General features: G+C 42.1%; 1 protein-coding gene across 1 annotated transcript in view; it reads right to left on the bottom strand.

Annotated features, from left to right (window-relative positions):
* PPM1E (protein phosphatase, Mg2+/Mn2+ dependent 1E) overlaps positions 1-16,631 on the bottom strand; it is a 60,411-nt gene extending 43,780 nt beyond the window's left edge. Inside the window, exon 1 of the mRNA XM_030962419.1 lies at positions 16,141-16,631. Within this exon, the coding sequence (XP_030818279.1) occupies positions 16,141-16,544 (404 nt within the window). The 5' untranslated portion in view covers positions 16,545-16,631. The remainder of the gene's footprint in view (positions 1-16,140) is intronic.
* Positions 16,632-23,153: the final 6,522 nt, after the last annotated feature.

The raw sequence follows: 23,153 nt of genomic DNA, 5'->3' as shown, positions 1-23,153 counted from the left end.
TGCTCTTCTCTGCACAAATAATATTAATAATTAACTGGTAGGCCATATTCACTGACTCAAACCAAATTTCCTGAGATGAGCAGGGGTACAGAGAAGCAAAATTATCAGATTTTGCTGGGGCTCTTTGACCTGCATTTCTTGGACTAATGAGAAAGTATCTCATTAAGATGCAAACGAGCAGCCCATGTGAAAGGAATTCCAGCTTTCCAATTGCCTTTGTAATTTCCTGTATTATGATAAACATTTCTAAACACAGGCAGACATTTTCAAACCATTAACTGCAGAGTTTTGGATTTTTTTAGGTCAAGATCCCTGGTTTACTGTCAATATACACTATGATATGTAAATATAGGAACCCTACTATTTTCCTATAGAGCAGAAACCAGCTCTGTAGCAAACGTGAGTTAATGAAACAAGGACACTGATGAGCCACAAAAGTCCTGTCAGCCACAACTCTGTAAACAAAATATGTCAGCAGGAGAAAAATGGAAATGTTCATGTATTTTCCTTCTTGAAATTCAGGATCTGATTCTGCTGTTTGATTGCATCTCTGGGGATAAACTCAAAAAGCAGACAGGCTTGCTTTGTCATGTTTCTCCTCTGGAGAATTTTGAAAAAGAACCTATTTGCACCAGTGAAGGTTGAAAAACTCTGAATCAACAGTGACATGCTCAGCTGGTTCCTCCCTCCAAGACAAGTGAAACAAAGATTTTGTATCTTTTATCCAACTGAAGCCATTGCCCCCAATGGATTTTACACATTCACAAATATATTTATGATGCCTCATTAGCCTGGCATGATGAATAAACTCCATCAATCAACATTTATTTTACTAGATTTAACTGCTATTACCCTTGAGTTGAAAAGGAAATTAAGAAAAATGTAGGCTTGTAGAGCTGTTAGCCCAAGGGCTTTGTTAAGGATGAAGGGGGGGAAAAAAAAGGAATTGGAAAAAACTTTAAAGATTGATTCCAACTGTTCCCCAGCCAAGGCCACCACTACCCCATGTCCCCAAGTGTCACATCCACAAGGCTTTTAAGTTCCTCCAGGGACAGTGACTCAGCCACTTCCCTGGGCAGCCTGTGCCATGCCTGATAACTCTTCTGTTTTGTTTTTCTGTTTTGATCAGGGAACAAGAATTACTCATCTGCTGTAATTATTCTTGTTAAAAGCCATACCTTCAGCAGGGTAAGGGCAGGAGGTGCTGTGCCCCTCTCAACAAGAATCTCCAGAGTTAATGGGAGCTGCAGCAAGAGAGCTGAAAGTGATGAGCTTCTGCTCACTTGGCAGGGAACTGGGATGGCAGGAACTGGGGACGTTGTTGTGGTTCTTCCTGTGCCACTGGCACTGCCACGTAAATCACCAGCAGAAGTGCCAGAGCTGTGAAATTTTAGATGAGGAAGGGAACAGGAACCCTGAGCTAAAGCCTGGTACTGCAGCTGGCAGAAATTGTGCTGAGATTTAGCACAGGACTTGGGTTTCAGGAGTGAAACCACAGCCTCAATCAGCTCTAAATTAAAATATATTTATTTCCAGAGCCTATGCATGCTCATGTCTGTGTGTGTATGCCTTTAAAGATAAACCAGCAAGCAGACAGATGTTGATTCATGGAGAATTAGAATTAAAATAGCCTCCTTGCTGATTACACCATTCAGCAGAGGCTGTTTTGTCCTTTTTGATGTTATTTTTTCATTGCTGAATGCTCCAACATTGTCTCATCTCCAATGTCCTTTAACACCATGTTCATAATACCACAAAGGTACTAATTGACCAGAACATTCCAGTGTTTATATTAAGGCTCCCATCATGCAAAAATAACAACATAAATGGCTGGGTTTGCCTGTGCTATCTATCTGTAGGTAGGTAGCTATAATCCCCAAATCTCTCTATATCCCCATCCCTCTGTCTTATCTCCAAAACAATACTGAAAAAACCCCACAAGAAACCAAGCTTATGTTATACCATATTAAAAGCTCAGCAGAATTTCATTAAACAGCTACATTTGCTTTGTTTGAGATTACAAACACAGATCTCCCTCTTTCTGGCAATCCATAACCCAAGATATTTGGCACTCTATCAACAATTCCAGACTTGGAAGGATTATAGATGTGCTGACAGTTAAAGGGAGTTAGAGTTCCCTGCCTAAGATAGATAAGTAGCATGTACTCTTTGATAAGTCCTATCAGAGCCCCACTCTGACAGGAATTCCTGCACCATGCACTAAATCTTGCACCCTGAAGCTCATTAAAGGCGCTGCCATTTGTCCCAGCAGAGCCTGAAGTCCCCTGTCACCAGGAAATATATTCCATTTCTTTCCCCAATTACACACACACTGCTTTATAGTCCAGATTCAGAATATGTTCAGGGGGCTGGCAGGGGGGAAGAAGGAAGGCTTTTGTAGGAGCACACAGATCCAGCCTTAATCTGGTGAGCTGTAAGACAAAGCTGTCCAGTGGCTTTGTGTCAGAGGAATGGGCTGAGCACTACAACACAAATTCCACTGTTTGTAAACATTTCATTCCATCATTTGCACAGGGTTGCTCTGTTGAAATGAGGAGTTTCTGGAGAAACCAAGCAGTTTTGGGGGGGTGTAAATCTGAGCTCTTTAGTTGCAGTGATCCCTCCCCGTGCCAGGTTTTTGCAATATCATTACCCACACACAGAGCACGAGGATCTCAGCCAGCTCCATTCAGGAGCAGCACATCCAAGTTGACTGAACATTTTTTTCCTGCAGGAATATCACGATGATAGGTTCTGCAGAATGTGGTCAGACTTGTGCTCACTTCACTGGATGCTACACCATTACAAAATCCATTCTGAAATCTCTTCCTGCCTTCAAGATAATTGGGAAAATAACAGAGCTCCAGCAGCAAAAGCCTTGCTGTATGTGTAATGAAGATCTAGGATCAAACATCTCAACGGATTCTCTTAAAATAAGTGTATTATAATTTCCTAGATTATTACCTGCCACAGCTCAGTGGGTGGGCTCTGGAGGCCTACGCTGTCAGGAATCCCAGGTTCTTAGAATCCTGTCGTATCTGTCTGCATCCACCCCCTCAGTGTTTCCAGTTTCCCTTCTTCTGCTTCTCAAAGTAATTCCCTGGGTAGCTGTCACATTAAGATATTGGGATACAGCCTTCCCACTGCACTTTTGGATTCCAGCTGAACCTGATTGTCAACTTCACTAACAGAAAGTGAGTACAACCTCCTCCAGTGCCTTGAGATTAATCTGCCTTGAGCTAATGAAAGTCAATTTCTAATTTCAACCCTTGAATTGTGATCAATAGGGCTTGAATGAAACTTATCCAGACAAACAGGGGGACAACTGATAGGCAGAATCCATATCCAATGTGGCCATTCAGGATTATGTACCAGCCAGATTGGATTCTTCAGGGTTAAGTATTTTTCAGAAACAGGGAGATGACAGCTCAGAGTTATCACTGGAGCAAATCTGGTGAAGTTAAAGAGCACAGTAAATGGGTTTAGAGTCCCACAGATAATCAGTGGTTTTTACATAAAGGGACATTCCATAAGGTGCCTCACACATTTTATTGGGGGAGGTCAGTTCCCTGCAGGTGGTGAGGCCAAAATCCTGACTGAGCATCACCTCTGACTCTTCCCTCCCTCACTTTCACTCTAAACCACCTTAGAGCATGGACAGCTTATTTCAGTTCCTGTGGCATTTCTGAGACACAATGGAGAGGAAAACATCACAGTTCTCCTGCATTCTTAATTCAGAACAAAAAACTCACCACACACACTAACACCTTGCATACACACACTAACGCATCGTTTAACCAATTCTATATTTTTAATAAGCTCCCAATCAGGTTATTTTTAACTCAGAAAACTCATTTGACCTTACTGGTGGCTCATGGGCAAGCCTGTTGGCTACAGATAAAAGCTGTTCTAGACAGAGCTGTGCATTTGTATGCTTTTTTCCCCCTATTATTGAGCACCATGGCCAACATTTTGCAGAAATAAAATAATCAGAATGATATTTTCAAGCCTGATATCAAGGGCAACACTTCCCAAAGTGCTTTGTTTACGCTGCCGTTTTTCAGGAACTTCCCCAGTTTGTTGTTCCCACCAGTGTTATGATGAGGGCAACAATTTTAGACACTTGAGTGTAAAATTTCCTTATCATGTCACTTCCCCTTGCTCTAAGTGAGACTGGCAGCTTGTATTTGCTACTCATACTCGCAGTAGTAGTCTCTCCTCTTTTCACAGAGAGTACTACAATGGTTTTATAACTACACACAGAGAGCAGCAGTAAAATGCCAGCAAAATTAATTAGCCTTGCATCTGTGGTAAAAGTCCTGCCTTATCATGCATTTATTCTAGTTTTTCTGAGATTATGGTTACAACAAATGAATAATGAATATTTGCAAGCAAATGCAGAGAGAGGCATCGTCCTCATACAATTGACTGTGTTCACACAACAGAGATGTGTAAACTATCTTTGGATCCAGGAGGTGGAAAAGAACAGATGAATCTTGGAGCAGAATAATACTTGTGGAATGTTTTCTGCTACAGGATATCCCAGCATGTGGGCTGGAACATGCAACTGGGGGAGTTACAAATATATTTAATATACTATACTATACTGTATAGTGTATATACTGTATAAATATACTTAACATTGCAAAAACCTTGTTTTGGTATTAGGTCAACACATCACTCCACACTTAATTCTGCCAGCAACCAGCAGAGAACCAGATCCCTTACAAAAGAGGAGGAACAAATCTAACAATTATCAATTTCTCTTAGGTGTCAGAACAAATCTACTCATTACCAATCCCATCCAAATTGGTGTAAGTTCATCAGCACCACATTCAGGGGTAACTTGCCATGCCAGTGTCCTTCTGTTTGCTATGAGATTTCTAAAATATGAGGAATTCTTATTTCCCATGTATAAAACACCAGTATGGGCTGGTAGAGAATGATAGATTTATCTTTTCAAAATACTCCTGGAAACATAAAAGCATCTCTACCTGGTTAGACCACAGAAACACTGGATGAACAAGGCAATTTGTACCAACTGTTCACCTTGTCAGACTTCCTTTGTCATGGAAGAAACAACACAGGCAAAAGAGAATGCTGAAACTTGAGAAAGATGACAATTCTATAAATCCATAGTTATCATATTACAGCTGTGGCCCTACAGGAACATCATTGACTAAATCAGGGACTATGGCTGGGTAAAGGGTGCAGTGTCCCCATGGGATCAAACAGAAAATCCAGTTTTTCACAGTGCACAGGGAGGAGTGCTGTGCTTTGGATCGATTTCAGCTCTCCAGCCTCTAACTGGAACTGACTGGGTGATGAGGTGCAATCAGTGTTTTACTGGGAGGGTTAAACACAGCCTGTTTAGAGAAGGGAACTGAAGTGATCATCCTGGCAATTCCTTTTAATTGTTTGAGCTGATCCAATGCTTCAGGTCTAATTACCCTCACAATTTTATTTTTTAAATTCTTTTCAATTGATACTATTACATTTTCTCATTCTGCCCCTTTCTTCTTGGAGGTCAATTGGTGACTGCTATGTCTGTTGGAAAACAACCCCACTGAAATTTCAGTTTGTTCTGTTTTTAAGGAAACTTTCCAAGCTTCTTGATAGCACAGTATAAGTCTAAATTGTTTCCAAGTACATTTTTGAGAAGCCAACTCAACATCAGAGTTTCTTCTCAATTATTTTAAATTTACATCAGTTTTATCATTCGAGCAAAGTGCTGATACAATGATTACTTGGTTTGGCAGCACTTTATAATTCGCCTTTTCACTTGCATATTCCTGTTTTAGGAATTTTTATGGCATTTTAAAATGCCATTTTCATTTGGGACTTTTCTAGAGGTACAAGGAAAGCGCTTGTCCAACAAGACTCCAAATTGGATTTGTACTTGTAGCAGCAGCACAATATAATTTAATTTATAGCTACAGAAATGAAAACTTTGTCACTGAACTGGCAGAGGGTGGGGAGAAAAGATCAAGAATGAAAAGGATTCTCTTAAGTGGAGAAGAATTTTTGAATGCTTACTTATAAACCAAGAGTGACTTGCTCTTTTCTCTTTTTTCCCCCCTATAAATTTTTCCAACCTCCTGCCCTGCTTTATGTATTTATCCTTCCTTTTTCCTAGAAAAGTAAAACAAATCATCTTCCTTAAAATAAAGGATAAATATAGAGTAAATTAATTAACTCAGTTCTGAGACATAAGGACTTATGAGACTGGAGGATGTGTTAGTTTATTCTTGGATTTAAAAACAGCAATATTTGAGGGTCATATCCTGTGCCTTTTTATTTAGCCCAAACTTCCTTTGACATTACTTGGAAGTCCTTGACATGTAAAAAATGCAGATTGACCTCCAGACACACTGTGGAGTTTGGCGTTGCCCTGGAATTTCCAGGTTTATTGTTGCTACCAGGATCACTCCCAGGGTTTAACACCTCTGGGTTTCTGTTCTGTCTGCCAGACAGCCACAGGCAAAGCGAGCACTGTCACACCTCGTACAGCACCGAAAAGAGACACTTGAATTATTTTATCAGTCTTTCCAAAAAACCTGATTGCAGCCCAAAACAGCTCCCTGAAAAGCATCTGGAGCTGGTAGTAGGATATTAATAGCAAACCCCCATGAAAGCAAGAGCATGAGAAAGCACCAAATCCTCCTCTAAATTAAAGTAACAGCACAGCCCTGATACCTCACAGGGATGTCCAAGTACAAACCCAGCCCTGTGTAACCAACTTCAGCTCAGGAACTGGGCCAGGATCAAAAATTGAGGGGTTTCTCTGTTTTGCAAGCCCCTTTCACAGACTGACAATGATTCTCTAAGGAATGAATGGGTGGGTCACTTATGTTTGTGGTATTATTTAACTCTTTCTTCCTCTTTCTCTTTTATTATTTCACACTATCTTAATGAGCTGGGTCTCATCTCTTCACAAACATAAAGCAGACTTCCTCAAAGTGCTTTCCTTCTTCTTTTTGTACTTCCCCACAAGTTCTTTGTTATCTTATTTCAGAAAAATAAAAACTATTACCCACTCCACAACATGTAAATTCCAGATTTAAGTTATCACCTTTCTTTTTATTCCTGTTAAGAAGCACAGATAAAGCATGGAAACAGGAATTGAACAAATCCATCCGTTTTCAGAGGACAATAAATTCAATTGAATAGTTTTCAATATGTTAATGCAAAATTAGCTTTTTTTAGGTAAATCCCATATTTTGTAATGTATAAGATATATATCTTGTAATTGGTTTCTTAAAACTATTTAATATAGAATTACATTAACAGAAATGGAAGAAGAGCTTTTCTAAAGAATGATAATCTAAATATTTAGAGCTCATTGCTTTCTGCATAAATTTTCAACCAGCTAGGATGAATTGAAGAAGCATTTTTCAGATTTATTGTATTCTACTCTATATATTCACTGTTGACAAACCATTCACTTGCATCTCCCAAGATGCAGAAAGAGTTTGAAAATTTCAGGGAGGAGAGAAATATTTTTAGGATATTTAGTAATTTTGTAGGATAAACTATTTTTTCTCTAATCCTCAGAGCCAGATTTAGAACTTTGTGGCTTGGCTCATGTTTTTGGAGATGACTTTATTGTATGTCATGGACAGCATTGGCACTTAGGAAAACAAAGTGAGTGTGAATTGTGGGGTGCTAAACCAAAAGTATCTAAAAGCCTCTCTAAAATTAGTATACAATGTAATTAGTGAGATTTGAAGCATTCTGTATGATCATTTGGGTCATTCCTAATCAGCCAAACTGAGAGAAGTTGACAGCAAGGAGGAATTTTAAAGCATTTCCAATTGGCTCTCAATGCACTGGGCAAGGGGAGCAGCCGCTTAATGCAGGCTCAGCTCCTCTCCAGCCTGGACACACATCCAGAACCCGCAGCTGCTTTTCCCACTCATCCCAGAGGGAGCTGCACCACTTTTATCCAGTGATGACTCTCACTCTCTGTTTATATAGAAGACAATCATTTCCATTGATTTACACAGTTTGTACCACTAAAGTAAAAGGTTAAAAGCTCCCACTTCTCTTTTATCAATGCTCATTTCTACCGAGGGCACTTCCCTACTTCAGGTTAGCATCAATTAATTTTCTTATAGAATCTGATACTTTGGATATCTTAAAATTTGGACTTTTTGGAGTGCCAAGAAGAGGAGAGGGTAAGTTCATGTCACACCAGGTAGATCCCTCACTCTCTGAGGAGCAAACTCCAGTGAGAAAGCAGAACTAAGAACAGCCCAACACCTCCATGCTCTGCAGGCACAAAATGCATCTGTCCCAAACAGGGGCGTTCCTCTAATCCACAGAAATATTGAGCTTCTGGCTTCTCATTAGCAAATATTTTGTTTTTACCCATCTTTTCAGAAGGATATTATTACCCCTTTCAGGAGAAAGGGGTAATAAGAGAGCTGAGAGCCTAAACTCATTTTAGACAGGGACATTTATAAATAAATACATGAATTCATCAATATTTCCTCAAACACAGCAATGAGATGACAAACAGAATGACACCACTTCTAGGAAAAGCTTGGGAAAGCCTTAGTTTAAAATATCTGTCATGTTGTGTATAAGTGTGTGCCTTTAGTTTATAACTTACTAAATTCCTGCTTTTTATCCAGGCTGGAATTTTTGATAATTTATCATTGTTGGGCCCAGAGGTTCCAATAGGAACTGAATGTTTTTCACCTTCTTTTTAATGTTTATTTTGTTGAGAAAAAGAAAACAACAAAAATTCGTTGAATTCTCTATTAGAGCATGGGGAGTTTCAGCCTTGCAGAACTTGGAGTTAGGACTGAAGGAATGGAATCAATGTGGCAGATAATTAATCTAACATGCAGAGCACTGTGTTTGTAACACTGAGGAGGAACAACTCACCACGTTCATCTCAGCTCTCTGAACCTCGGTAAGAAGGTCATAGCCTGAGGTGAAAGGAACAGCCCTCGAGAAAGTGCCAAGAAGTTAAAATGCCACGGGCCTATTTTTACATGCTGCTTCTATTATTAGTTACATCGTGTGGAAGTACAGAGCCTATGAAAAAATCATATTCTCAAATGAGTAAAGTACTCACATTCTTTCTTGTAAATGAAGAGCAGAAGAAACTAAAGTTGAAAATTTGTTAGGTACAATTTAACAGGCTTTAGTGGATCATCAAAGGCCAGCAAAAATAGCCTCCAAATCCTACCCTCTGAAAAAATTAAGGGGCTGCCCACAATTTTACCCAATTAATCAAGTATTCTTTTTCCTGTAATTGCAGTTTCCCACTTCAGGATTGTGTGCATCCAAGCCCACTTTCCCATGATCAAAGTTTAGCATCCCACTTTGCAATCCTGCTCTGCCACCAAAACCCACCCAGCTGAGAGTGCACAGAGAGTTCAGAGCTGGGAGCAGCACCACAGCTTCCACTGCTGCTGCACTTAATCATTACTTGCCCTCAGCTGTTTTCCATCCAATACAAACATAAACTGAGGTAATCCTGCAATCTGGTTAACTTGTTTAACTTCTGTATTAATTATAGAAGTACCCAAGGGCAGCTATTTCCCACGCACTCCTAATTTATGGCTCTGATGATTACTTCTTTATAAAATGTCTTATTAAAGGCGGGTAATGTTGTTTCTTCTTAATGAAGTACAAAGGCATGGCAGAAAATGTTTCTGTAAAACAAGTCCACAGTCTGCAATCATTTTATCTAATCACTAGTGTGTTATAACAACAAAAATCTGGAATATTTGGTTAGTAATTGAGATTTCAGCCAACCCAAACAGAAGGCCCTAAAGTACAACTTGTAGTAATGGCCCTTTAGCAGTGTCATGGGGTCCTAATATGTCTCACACACATATTGTCCAGGATACATTTATTTTTATAATCATTTGCATTACATAATTGTAATTGCATTGCATAAGACAGTCTTGCAGCATGCTTCAAAGAACATCTAATGTTTTAAACTGCTAACTCCATTTCATCCCCTTTCTCACATGTCTTTCCTAGACAGCGGGGAGAAAACAAACCAAAAAAGAGCAGGCACCAAAAAACAGAATGAAGAAAGTGGTGTGGAACAGCCAGAGACTATTTCAGGGTATCAAATATAGTAATAAATAGTATTCTCATTATCTGTGTACTGCATGCCCTGTTGCTTTTGCTTTTAATGTGATCTTGTAAGCAATTTAACCAGACAACAAAAATGAATGAGAGCAAACATCACTGAGAGAGCAGGCAAGGCACTGAAACTTCTGCTCACAGAATGCAAAGCAAACCAGAAGTTGAACCTTCCATGAAAAGAACCACATCTGAGTTCTTCAAAGAACAGGTGGAGAAATACTCTGCCACTGTTAAAGTTACAAGGAGGGATTTTAAGGATAAAAATGTTCTGTGCAGTGTTTTGTGCAAAAAAGAATTACCAAACAAACTCTCCAGAGGAATGAAGCTCATCACATCCGAAAGGTAGAGTCAAAAGTAGTTCCACACAATGGCCAATAAGATTTTCGTTTCAAGAGTGGTTGTATAAGGTCCAAAAAAAGAATGTGTTAGCACAGATCTAATTCTTCAGTCAGTTTGTACTCAAAAGCAAACAGCCTCACTTAGGAGGAGAGAATCTGTGCAAATTGCTCTTGGGTCAAAAAAAATCTTGGTGTGAAAAGCTCCTAACAACATTAATTCCCTTTAATGTGTTGTACTACCAGCAACGTTCATTGAAATAAAAGCAGTGGAATGAATACATTTCCATAATCTGTTCACTAAGAATGATTTTTTTAAATGCTATATAAAGCAACTCCCAAGCATAGTCACCCTTGTGCTTGAAAAACTCAGCATCCTTTTAATCATAAAGTAGGAAGTTTTGAAATGTCACCTTATATGTTAACCATTACAAAATGTAAATCTGCAATTTAGATAGCTCTTTTGAGCTGATATTCTTTTTTTTTTTAATGAGTATCAAAATTTTGATTTCCTTCAGTATTTTTAAAAGCGTGGGAGACTGAGCTGAATATGCCTTAGAAACAACAAGAAGAATCCCTCAATGTGCAGAGAATTTGTTGTGTTTGGAAAATGTTTGTAGATTATTTGTAGATTATAGTGATTTCTATTTGTAGATTATTTGTAGATTTAGATTTCTAAATCTAATTTGTAGATTTAGATTTCTATTCGTGGATTATAGTGATTTCTAGGCTAAAGGGGATGAAATGTGTGTGCTATGACATGACCACCATCCAGAAGATGAGTTCTTTTCAAGAGTGACAAGTTACCAGCAACACTGAAGCTCTTGACTTTCTGCACACCCTCCCGTGGGATGATTTAGGATTAATTCACAGAGAAACACCAGGATTTCTAGCACCAAAATCCCCTGGGTGTGATGTCAGCATCCTCAGCCATATCCAGCCAGCTCCACAAACATCCCTGGAAGGGATTCCTGACCTTGGAGGGGCTCCTGAGAGAGTTAAAACAGCCTCAGGATGGGAAATCCCAGCCTAGTTTGGGTTGGAAGGGACCTTAAAGCTCACCCAGTGCCACCCCTGCCACGGGCAGGGACACCTTCCCCTGTCCCAGGGTGCCCAAACTCTGCCCAGCCTGGCCTTGGGCACTGCCAGGGATCCAGGGGCAGCCCCAGCTGCTCTGGGCACCCTGTGCCAGGGCCTGCCCCCCTCACAGGGAACAATTCCTTCCTGATATCTAATCCAAGCCTAGATTCGACTAAATATTCCTCATATGGAGTCTAAATTGAATGTTCTCTATCCAATCTCATTAACCATAGAAAATGCCCCAGCCAGGTGCAGCCAATATCTCCTCCTGTCATTCATTGTGGGCACAGGCCAACATTATCATTTCTATTGTAAAACCTCACAAAAGATGATGAAAAAAAGCGCCACGTTAAAAAGGATGCAATGACTTTTTGTTGGTCCTTGTGATTAATATTAGACATGGCAAGTAGTTAATTGTATTTCTTAAAAGGGCTTTGAGATTGCAATCAATAGAATTGATTATAAAAGACAAATTATGAAGGAGTAAAACATCACAGCCTATTTAATATGATGCTAAGAAAGCCCATCCAGCATCATACATGAATTTCAACTTAAAGTGACAACAGTGCCAGCTTTCATGTGAAAGGGGTTTAGAGAGCAAGTTAAAAACATGTATATCTGCTATTTAAAGGGAAAGAATTCCATCTCTCCACTCAACAAGAGATGGAGATAGCAGAAATAACAATTTTCAAGAGCTTACTTTATTTAAAAAAGGATTTCTGCTCATGGAAAATTACCATGAGAAGGTCTTCTTTAGCTTAACATTGCAAGTTGAGGGGCAAAACCTCCATTCTCATTTACTGTCCACATTTTACTTAAGTGCAGTGTTTGAAGGGTGAGCCTACATTGCCTTTCTTGATTTTTTATAGTAAGACTGTGGGAAATCCATAAGCAAAATTTTCTCTCTTTAAGAGAAAGAAAGGATCAATTAAAAGAACTCACTTCAAATACTGCATTTCATTGGAATCTAAGTATTCTGTGAATGTTGCACAGTATTCTGTGAAGAAATGTAAAAGGACAGTGCTTAGAAGTTTTTCTTTCCATGTTCCAAGTCAAAGCAAGGCTTTTACAGCCCATAAAATAATCATGTTGCCATCAGGGACTTAGTTAAGCACTTAAGATGACATAAGAATAATTTTTACTTTTATTTAACTTACCATCTTCTGCAAACTCAGCACTGGAAAAGCAGGGCTACTTTCTAAGCTTGTTCAAATGAAATTTGAATTCCTAAATGAACATTTGAAAGCAAAAATGCTGTACCTCCAAAATGACTGAAAATAAACCTGAACCTAGAAATTATACCAGCTGTATCTATTCCCATCAAAGCTTGGGGCAAAAAAAGAGAAAAAGAAAAGCAAGAAGAATGTACAGTTGAATTTTTCAAAGCATTTCATTTGCACAGGAAAAAAAGAGTGTAGCAGCAAGACAAATTTGTGCTTCCTGGTGACACAACTTGTAAGAAAGAGTCTGGCTGGGTCCTCTCTTGGCAAGCACAACTTTGCTGATTTGTTTTTCAGAGGTCTTGTCAAGAACCAGCTCTTTAAATGTGTCAGGTTTAATAAAAGTATCAGTAGGAAGAGACCAGAGCATGATATGTAACATTGTTACTCAAGTAAGTAACTTCTTCCTATAAAATGAGTCAGAAATCAGGTCTGATTCAGCAGGAGCAAGAGATGGGATCTCATATTTAATGTTTTAGGGCCTTGGTATGTTTGTTTCTACATAGAAACTCTGTAAATTATCTTTTTCTCTTGAATAATATGGTCTAGCTATAGCCTGAAAGTTCATTCTGTGGTTATCAGCCAATGTTCCAAGGCAATCCCCTTTTGACTATTTTCTCCATCTAATGCACCTCCTATTGATGGGTTTCATTCTGTGGAGGGTCACTAAGAAAACACACAGTGCCCATTTTGTGGCATTTAGACAGATATAAAGATTACATTAATCTAATTTTCCAAGCATATGTTGCCTCTACAAAAAATAAAAAAAAAACCAAACAGGAACAGGAAACCTCAAAGGAGAATATGAGTCTTTTGGAAAATAGCAGGAAAATCTCATAAATAAGAACTCTTTGATACTGATCTACACAGTGGCAGAAAAATATTATATTTTGTCATGATTAGCAATATGCTCTCATTTCTGAAATGGTCTTACTTTCCTCAAAAAGATCTAAAGCTCTGTGCTTAAAATAGCTGAAAAACAGCTGTTGGATTTTTCACAGCAATGGGTTTTATCTTCATGCTACATAGAATGCAAACCAGTCATTTGACTAATATATAGTTGCAGAAAACATGCCTTCAGAATAGTCTCTCCTGCTAATGACAAACAGAGGAAATATTCCCTTTTACACGAGTTTTCATGTGCTTTTTTGTTTAGGGTTTGGGGTTTTTTTTAACACTTTCATAACTGTTTGGCACAAGAGCAGCTTGACTCATACACATCAAGTTTCCCACCTCTGGAACCATCGGAGCCCTTGGCTGTAAAGGGTGAAAAGATTCTGCTTTTGCCTGTTTTATAGTCTTGTCACATTTTAAGTTTCTCTGGTGACTGGAGAGTGAACTAAAAATACAGTACCTTACCTGAGGAATACTTTTGCATATTTCCACTTACCTCAGATTCCACCATCATTCAAGAAAAGGCTATTTCAGTTTAGCTCTGTCTTAGGAGTTGTTAAATTTGGTTTATAATATTTTAAAATGTTTTATTTAAGCCTTTAGGAAACAGTTTTCTCACAACATAATCCCCTGCTCCGTTGATTCTGAGGTGGATTTTGGTTTTTGCCTAGAGGAGGAAGCCTGCATTGATTTCACCACAAACAAAGCCAGGGGATGCTTTATTCAGTGGCCATCCAAAGATTTATACTGAAGGCTGAAAAAAACTCAAAGAGCCACAACCTGGCAAGAGCTGGATCTATAAAAAGATTCCTCTCAAAAGGTTTCTGTTTTTTGGGTTTTTTTCTTATTAATTTCAGCCTTGAATTGGGGAATCTGGGGTATGGGGACAGGCAGAGAGAGAAGGGACCGGGGAGGAATTCCAGCTCAAAATCATTTCATAGCTGTACTTCAAATAATACTTCCAAATAATCTGCTCCACGTCTAAAACTTTATTCCCACTATCGTGACTTTGGATTTCACAAACCTGTTTAAAAATAACCCAACAAAACACGTCCTAAATAGGTAGAAGGGACTTGCCTCTCTGCTCTCTACCACATCCTATGAATGTGCTGCTGTATTCCAGAGACTTTCCAAAGGTGGCAGGGCGAGCATGTGTGAATAGGAGAGCTTTGTCCTCTGCAGCTATCATTGTGTTGTCCCTACCATCCACAAACGCAGAGGGCAGATGAGAACTGGATAGAAACAGACCATGCAGTTGTAAAACCCGGTTCTTTTCTCTCTTTATTTATTTATTTCTGCGACTGAGTAACACCTCTCATTACAATTACCGGCTCAATGGCAGAAAATCTCCCCGGTGTGCTGTGCAGATTTTCACAGCTTCATTTGTCTCCTCCTGTGGCATCAGTTTAAAAAGGTTCCTAAAGAATTGCCACTAACAACCGCTTCTATTTCGAGCCTTCAAAGCCGGAGCTGAGCACAATACAAGGCACTGGTAACTGATCTTTAGGTTTCAGTCCACAGACTTTCCACACTGGGAATAGATCCCATCTGTTTCCTCTTTATGCACCAGCCTTTAGAAAGCACAGATCTGGAAACTGCCTCCGTACAGAACCGAGTATAGCCGGCTTTCCCCAGCTGACGGCAGAAAAATCCCCATGATTATGGATAGCTTTCTCCCAAGGCTTTCTACTCCTCTTTTCTCCCCGCTCTGTGAATACACGGTGTGGTTTTCTCCATGTGCAGTGGTTTTTTGGAAGGGTGAAGGGACTGGACCGCCTCTCTTCCCTCGCCCCTTCTTCTTTCCCCTTCTTGGCAGAGGTTTCCCCATTTACCAGCCCTCACAGGGGGAACATTTCAATTTCAAGCCCCAGCACAATCAACCACAGGCAAACCTCCCTCTTTGCTTTGGCACCAGAGCGTGAGACATTTCCCCCAGCGCTCTCCCTCCCCAGCAAGCTGCTCTCCAGATGGATGCTCGTGGCTCTCCCTTGTCTCTTCCCTTCTCCTGTCCCGGCCAGAGGCAAGCGGAGGGCACAGAGCAGAGGATTCCTTGGGGCAGGGGCAGCCGCACAGAGCAGGACGCTGTGACCCCGGGATGCTCAGCACCACCGAAGTCCTGAACTCTTTTGCCTCGGGGATCCTCCCTGTCCTCGCTTCCTTCCCTCAGCCCCAGAGTCCCCTCAGCCCCAGAGTCCCCTCAGCCCCTCACGGGGGTCCCTCAGCCCCACACTGGGGAGTCCCTTCAGCCTCACATTGTGGGTCCCCTCAGCCCCACACTGGGGGAGTCCCCTCAGCTTCACACTGGGGAGTCCCTCAGCCCCACATTGGGGGACTCCCCTGAGCTTCACACTGGGGAGTCCCTCCGCCCCACACTGGGGGAGTCCCCTCAGCCTCATATTGTGGGTCCCCTCAGCCCCACATTGGGGAGTTCCTCAGCCCCTCACAGGATGGTCTCTCAGCCCCGCGCCCTGCCCCGCTCCCCTCAGCCCGGCACTCACTACTTGTAGAGCTGTTGCAGGCAGAGGTCCAGGCACTCGCCCTCCACCTCCTCCTCCGTGATGTACTCCGAGAGCGGCCGGGGCAGCGAGGGCAGCGGCGGAGGCGGCGGCGGCGGGGCGGGCGGCTGAGGGTCGCCGGCATCGCCCTCGCCGCCTTCTCCCTCCTCCGCCTCGGCGGCCGCTCCCGCTTCTCCCTCTGCCCCGGGCTCCTCGTCAGCGTCTCCCGCGGCTTCGGCAGCGGGAGGGGGGGCCGCCGGCTCCGGCTCCGGCTCGGGCTCCGGCTCGGGCTCCGGCTCTGCCCCGAAGGGCCCGCGGAACTCGCCCAGGAACAGCTCGAGGAAGCGGCGGTAGGTCTTCTCCTCCGCGCTGCCGCCGCCGCCGTTGCCCGAGCCGCCCGCGGCCATCGCTTCGCATTCCCGGCCGCCCGCCGGCGGATCAGCACTGCGCCCGCAGAGAGCTCCCTGCCCGCTGCCGCCTCCTCCTCCTCCTCCTCCTCCTCTCTCCCTCCCGCCCGCCGCCTGCGCGCGCGCTCCCGAGCCGGACCCGCGGGGCCGCGCACGCCGCGGGGGGTGCGGGGAGGGGGGCGCGCCTGGGCGTCGGGAGCGCGCGCGGCGCTGAGGGGGCCCGGCGGGGTCCGGCGGCCGCCCGAGGGGGCGGCTCGGGCCGCGGCGCTGGCGGGGAGCGGGAGCGGCGGCAGCCGCGCCGCTGTGATGAGTCATGCGAAGGCAGCCAGACGCGTAGGTTCCTCACAGGAACCCGGAGGAAACCTGAACGCACATCGCCTGTTGTTACCTAATCCCTGCCTCCTTCAGGGCTTCCCTGGAGCTTCCGCCGCCGGCGCCGGCGCCTCCGCGGCTGCTGGAGGGTGCGCGGGGCCGGGGCGGCAGCGGGGACCCCGCCGTGAGGGGACGGCGCTGTCCCGCCGAGCCGCGGCCCGGCCCGGGGCCAGGTGCAGCCTCGGAGAGGGAGTTTGACATCGGAGAGTGTTTGCGTGAGGGGAAGTGGCCATGAAAAAGGCAGAGGGTAGGTTTAGTTCAGGTGTTCGGGAGGAATTCTGCGCTGTGAGGGTGGTGAGGCCCCGGCAGAGGCTGCTCAGAGAAGCTGTGGGTGCCCGGTCCCTGGAAGTGTCCAAGGGCAGGTTGAATGGAGCTCTGAACGCCCAGGTTCAGTGGAAAGTGTCCCTGCCCGTAGCAGGGGTTGGAATAGATGATCTCTAAGCTCTCTTCCAACCCAAACCATTCCATGATCCTTGATAAATTACATATTGCACAATATCTACCCATTCCATGTTCTGGCAAAGGAGAATTAGTGAGAAGCTGAAGATGCTACACCAACTAAAACTTAAAAGATAACCTGTCAGTGGGAGACAAGCTGTAGTGAATATTCTCTTGCTATCTAATAAATGTCTTTCATTTGTGAAAGGCATTTTGGCTTGTTTTATTCATTGCTCTGGAAAGCTATTTTCAGAGCTATCAGGTCCATAAATACAATTAATGAACAGGTATAATTGCCACACATTTAAAATAGCTTGTACACATGGGAGGGAACGATATCCTTAATGTGAGATATACCTTGAAAAATGGCCAAATCGCAAGCCTCATATGCAAAAAGATCCTCAAATTGTTATGTATTGTAACAGGGACAATATCTTGCTGAAACCTGTTGTCCTCTGCATTGTAGCAATTACCTCTGCATGTCAGGGTGCTCCTGTAAATCTGTCTTTTGTTTGGTGAGTTATTTCAGAGCCAAACTAATTTTAGAATATTTCCAGCAACTGCACTGACTGATCATATTGTGATCTTGTGAATATGTAAAAGCCCTGAGAGTTAAAAATGTGATTGTCACAGTTAGTCGTAGTCCTTCACAGCTGACAGCGACAGAAAATCGCATCACTTGTCCTGGAAGGTTATGTCTAAGCAATATTTTTCTTTATGCCATTTCTTTATTTTCAATTTAACACTCATTTATTTAGTGAATACCAGGTGGGTTTGAAGGGTAAGAAACACTGAAGGGTAAGAAACATTGAAGGGTAAGAAACGTTGCAGTTCTTTTTGAGCAGAGAGCTCCCAGTTGCAGCTGACGATGTCATTGCTGGATTTTGTTTTTAATTTTTTTTATGTTTGTGTGTTCTGCATCATCAGTGAGTCACAAGCCCCGGGAGGAAGTATATCAATGCAAGTATCACAAAGCAGTTTCAACTTCATGATCAGTTGTTTTTCCCTCAGAATCCAGAGGCAGTTGGAGTTTCTAAGAAACTGTAATCCAGATAATCTTAATGTAATATGATCTGAATTATAAAAATTCCTATTATTACAATGTCTTAGGGAACTCACAGCTAATTCAACAAGATGCAAGATCAGCTTCCTGTTTGATGAAAAACAGCAATTAAAACTCTCTAAGAAGGGATTCAAAAGCACTTAGGCAGCCTTTTCCTGTAATTTTTGTTAATTTTACATATTTTTTTAGTTGTTTCGAAGAGCACAGAAGAGTATCTGGGAGTAATACCTACTCTGCTTCATGTTGAAATGTTAAAGTTACCAGATGTCCTTGATTCATCTTGGCAGTCCCCATGTGCTTTTCATCATTTGTCTCGTGGCAGAAGACACTAATTAAAATGAAATAGAGTAGAACTCCACACTCAGGACGCTTTGTCAACTTTTGGCACCACGGTCAAGCCAGGATTGTTTTGCTGTGATATTAAATAGAGAGCTGATGGCTCCAAGCCATGCTGACATTTGTTTGTGAGAGGGAAAAGGTGGGAAAGCATTCCCATTAAGCTGGAACAGGGAGCAGACGGTGGCAGTGGGTGGTGGCTGAGCCAGGCAGGAGGCTCTGCTGGCCCTGCTCTTTGTGGGGACGCTGGGGTGCCCAACTCCCCCAGAAGGAGCCACCCTGCCCAGAAAAGGAAGCTCTGAGCACCCACTGAGCCCTCAGAGCGTGTGCTCGGCGCTGTTACAAAATGTTTGGAGCGTTCAGGAACTCTGGGAGCTAAATTTAGAGTGCCTGGCTGTGCTCTGGATATCGTTGAGTGGATGGTTCCTGTGGGATGAGGGGAGGTGGATGGGATAAACTCACAATTCCCAACATTCTGAGTCCGAGTCTCCAGATTCTCCAATCATATGGAGATAAGACTTGCACTTGATGTGAGAAGGAAACTCAGATGTTTGTATCCTTTTCAGCTTAATAATGTTGCTTTTTGTTTTAAAAAAGAACATTTTGCAGTATTGTTTTGGAAGAAATCCGTTTCATTTTAGCCTTAAAATGATGCCTTCCTCTTTCTCATTTGCTGTTGAGTAATAAGCAGGGTTTGAACAGGCCTTGGGGAGGTGACCTGAATTGTATGGAGGGCAAAAAGAAGTGCTTTTTAATTCTTTGTAACCCTTGGAAGTGACTCCTGTGGGCTGACAAACAGAAGACAGGTAGGGTCATGAAGAATGCTTTGACAACACCTGTGACACATGGTCTGATACCATACAGATGAGTTTAATGGCAAAAATCCAGTGGTAAATGCCTCTTCAAAGTAGGACTTCTTTAAAAAATTGGGCTTTTGCAGTAAACCTGAATTAATTTTAGCAGCTATATTCACCTTTAATAATTCCAGTTGCTTAAGACTAAAGGGAGCAGGAATTTGTAAGGAATACAGCAAGAGGACTCTTGTTGACAGAGTCAACATCCATCAAGCTGCAGTTCATTTTCTCAGGTTCAGCCTGGTCAACTGCAGCTTTGAAAAGTTAAGTAACTTCTGTCACCACAGTTTTACTGGCTCCTTGACCATAATAAGGATTTTTTAGGGTGTTTCTAATTACCAAAGTCATTCTCTCTTTTTCTTTCTCTTATTATTATTTTTTTTTTAAGTTTTTGAGGTCAAGTCAGCTTTTCCAGATTAATAGTCAAAGATTATTCTGAAATATCCCCATCAATTGCAAAACACAGGATTTCAGGCCTGAATCCCACTTCCAGCTGTCATGGAAATTTCCAGTCCCATCCCAAAGGAAAATTCCATTTTCAGCCTTCCATTCAGACCCCAGTTCAGGAAAGGGTGTGCTTTGAATTAGTGTCCCTCTCAAACCCCATTGATGCAGCTCATTGTAACTTCTTTCAACAGCCTCAAACCCTATGAATTAGCCACAGAAACTTGTGTTCATTTCGCAAACTAATGAATGAATGGCTTTTAAAGAGATAGATTTATGTGATGTAACATATTTACTATCAAAAGTGTAGTAAGCAGTAAGTTTATCTAGTAAAAAAAAAAGTGTTACAATCTCTTATTGACACGCTGCACTTTATAGACATTATTTTCTTGCTAAGGAGACAACTTGTACTTTAGCCCAAAACATTTTAATTTAGCAACATATATCATACAAAAAGAATTACTAAGTGAGTGTAGTTGTAACTGTGTTGCTAAAATTGCAGCAGTTCACACTAAATAAATTAAGAGTATTAGAGGGATATGTGTCAGAAATTTAAACCTCCAAAATAATGGAAACTGAGCAAGCATTCAAACAGCATATTCATGGCCTTTGAGAAAAACGTGCACACCCAGTTAGAACAATTCATTGAGGTCTGTAGAGTTTCTTTTTTACTTTTCTAGATATGTTATAAAATATTTTAAACAATCCCCCTTCTCATTGTTTGAAACTGAAATGTGATTTTTTTTAATATCCCAATACTTCTTTGGCTCAGTTTAAATCAATGGCAAGCAATTCTTGTAAAAATGAGCAGTATTAGCTATAATTCTTGAAGTCTGACTTACTAAAATACAGACTCTTCTATGCATTATTTTGGCACATAATCTAACATTTTTACTGCTTGTGTGATGATGGGACTATTGGTTTTAATGCCATTTATTATTTCAATAGGTAGAGTTCAAACTGTGTAGAGCTTAGGCTCTCTCATGGATAGATAGTGGATATTGTAGGAATAATTCTTGCTTGTGGGAAGCAAGACAGGAGCTGACAGTTTAACAGTGGGTGCATTTGTGGGTGAAATTCAGTACTGGGAAAGGGGCCAGTTCCCGGTGATTTCATTCTTCAGGAGAGAACATTAACGCAGGCAGCTTGCAGCAGCCAAGGGAAGGCAGCTCCCCTGACCCTAATCATCCCAAATGAGTGCATGGCCAGCAGCCACGAGCCAGCGAGTGCCCGGCCCGGGGAGTATCAGAGGGAAGCCCGGGGCAGGGAGCAGCTGGCAGCGGTTCCTGGAGCCCAGGGGCTGCGGAGGAGGAGGAGCAGCGCTGGCCAGGCTGCTCCCGGCCACTGCCAGCGCCACATTCCCCTGCAGCCAGGCTCCCTGCGGAGCTCTTAGCACGGCCCTGCTGCTTTGGGAACACAGGCTGACCCCCTGCTTCTCGTCCTTTTCAAAAACTGTTATTTTCCTTCTGGAATAGTTGTGCTACTGCCATGTCAGCGTTCTGTTTATTCCATTTCTCTCAAGGATAAGAAAGCATCAAACCATACTTCTAAACTTATCACATTTATTTCACATAGAATTATCAGGTGTTAAAACAGTACTACACATCTTAATGTGCCTTTCTAAAGAATTATTATCCTGAGCATGGTAAGACAGTCTCTTTGGAGAAGCTGGACTTGCCCTTCTAACTTCTCTACCTCCTTTTGTTCAGGACAAGGGTGGAATTAAAAAAGCAAGCAGTAAGGACTTCACCTTGTTGTTAATCCATTAAATACCTGAGAATAAATCTGATCCTAAATTTAGTCTCCCTGTAAAATAACTAAAGGAACAGTAACTGAAATTGATCAGGAAAATGGTTGTTATAATTTAGAGGTACTTTTCTCAGCTCTGTATTCAGCACTCAGGTTAGTGGCCAAATCTCCTTTCCACATGAGTCAATCACTTTGTGACTGACTCCAAGAGGAGACTGATTTCCTGCCTTGAACCTTGGCTACACCTTTGTACCTCCAGTTAAGCTATTTCTTCTCCATGTTTTCTTCAATTTACTCTACTTAGAGGCTTGCTGGTTCCTCAGTACTTCATAATGGAAAAGGTGCAGAACACATCAAACCAGGAACAAATAAATTGTTATTTTCCTTGTCCAAACTAAAGAGTTTCAAAGCAGGACTCAGGGCTTGAGAATTCTCCTGTGACCGCAGTGTTTGCCTGTTGCCAAGGCCTGTGGTAGGATCTGGATTCTTGTTGTGGTGACAAAATAAGTTCCTCCACCACAAGTAAATGCCGTCCCCACAAAATGGAATAATTTTAAACTCAGCATGACAGTTAAAGCCCTTGGCTTTCAGCAAACTGGGACTTAAGCAGCAAATCAAACAACCCATTTTCTTTTTGATGCAGTGCCATGAGGTCGGCTACTTAGAATCTCACTCTTTGTGCAGTACTAAAATTCTCTTCTGCCCCTCACTGTTGGGCACTGATGCTGTGACATGCATGAGAATTCCAGGCACATATGGGAAAAAATCAACTTGCCATGGAAGATTTACTGGTGAGGCAATGGTCAAATTTTTTCTTTCTCTGCAATTCTGAGCCTGGAACAGCTTCCTTGTCTCCAGCAGATGAGAACGAAATCTGGCTCATTTAATCTAATTTTGTCTCCGCCAACAGATCCTTCTCTCAGTTCTGGTCTGCAGAGCTGATTTTTATAATAGCTTCAATAGGAAAAAAAGAGTGAAAAATTAAAAAATCTCAGCATAGAGAGCCTCCAAAGTTTCCTATGGACATTTTGTAACTCCCACTGTTAACCAGTAACTGTGCATCTTTTTTATTTGAATAACGATGCCCATAACACTGGAAGCTCTAACATTTACTCAGCCAAGACAATTTATCTTGTTATAACAGGATCAGCATCTCAGCTGGGGCTTCTGGATGCTACTCTACTACAAACAAAATTAAAACCACCAGTCAGCTGAAATTAATAGTATATGGGAGCCACACTGTTCCTCTGCTCACACACGGAAGGACGTGTGGAGGGTGTTAAATCCCAGCACAATGCACTGAGAGAAATGGATTTTTCCATAATTACCAAACCCCTTAGATAGCAGCTATCA

Source organism: Camarhynchus parvulus, chromosome 19 (genome assembly GCF_901933205.1).
Source record: "Camarhynchus parvulus chromosome 19, STF_HiC, whole genome shotgun sequence".
Taxonomy (NCBI): Eukaryota; Metazoa; Chordata; class Aves; order Passeriformes; family Thraupidae; genus Camarhynchus; species Camarhynchus parvulus.
The sequence above is the reverse complement of the archived record's forward strand: the minus strand, read 5'-3'. Positions and strand labels throughout refer to the sequence as shown.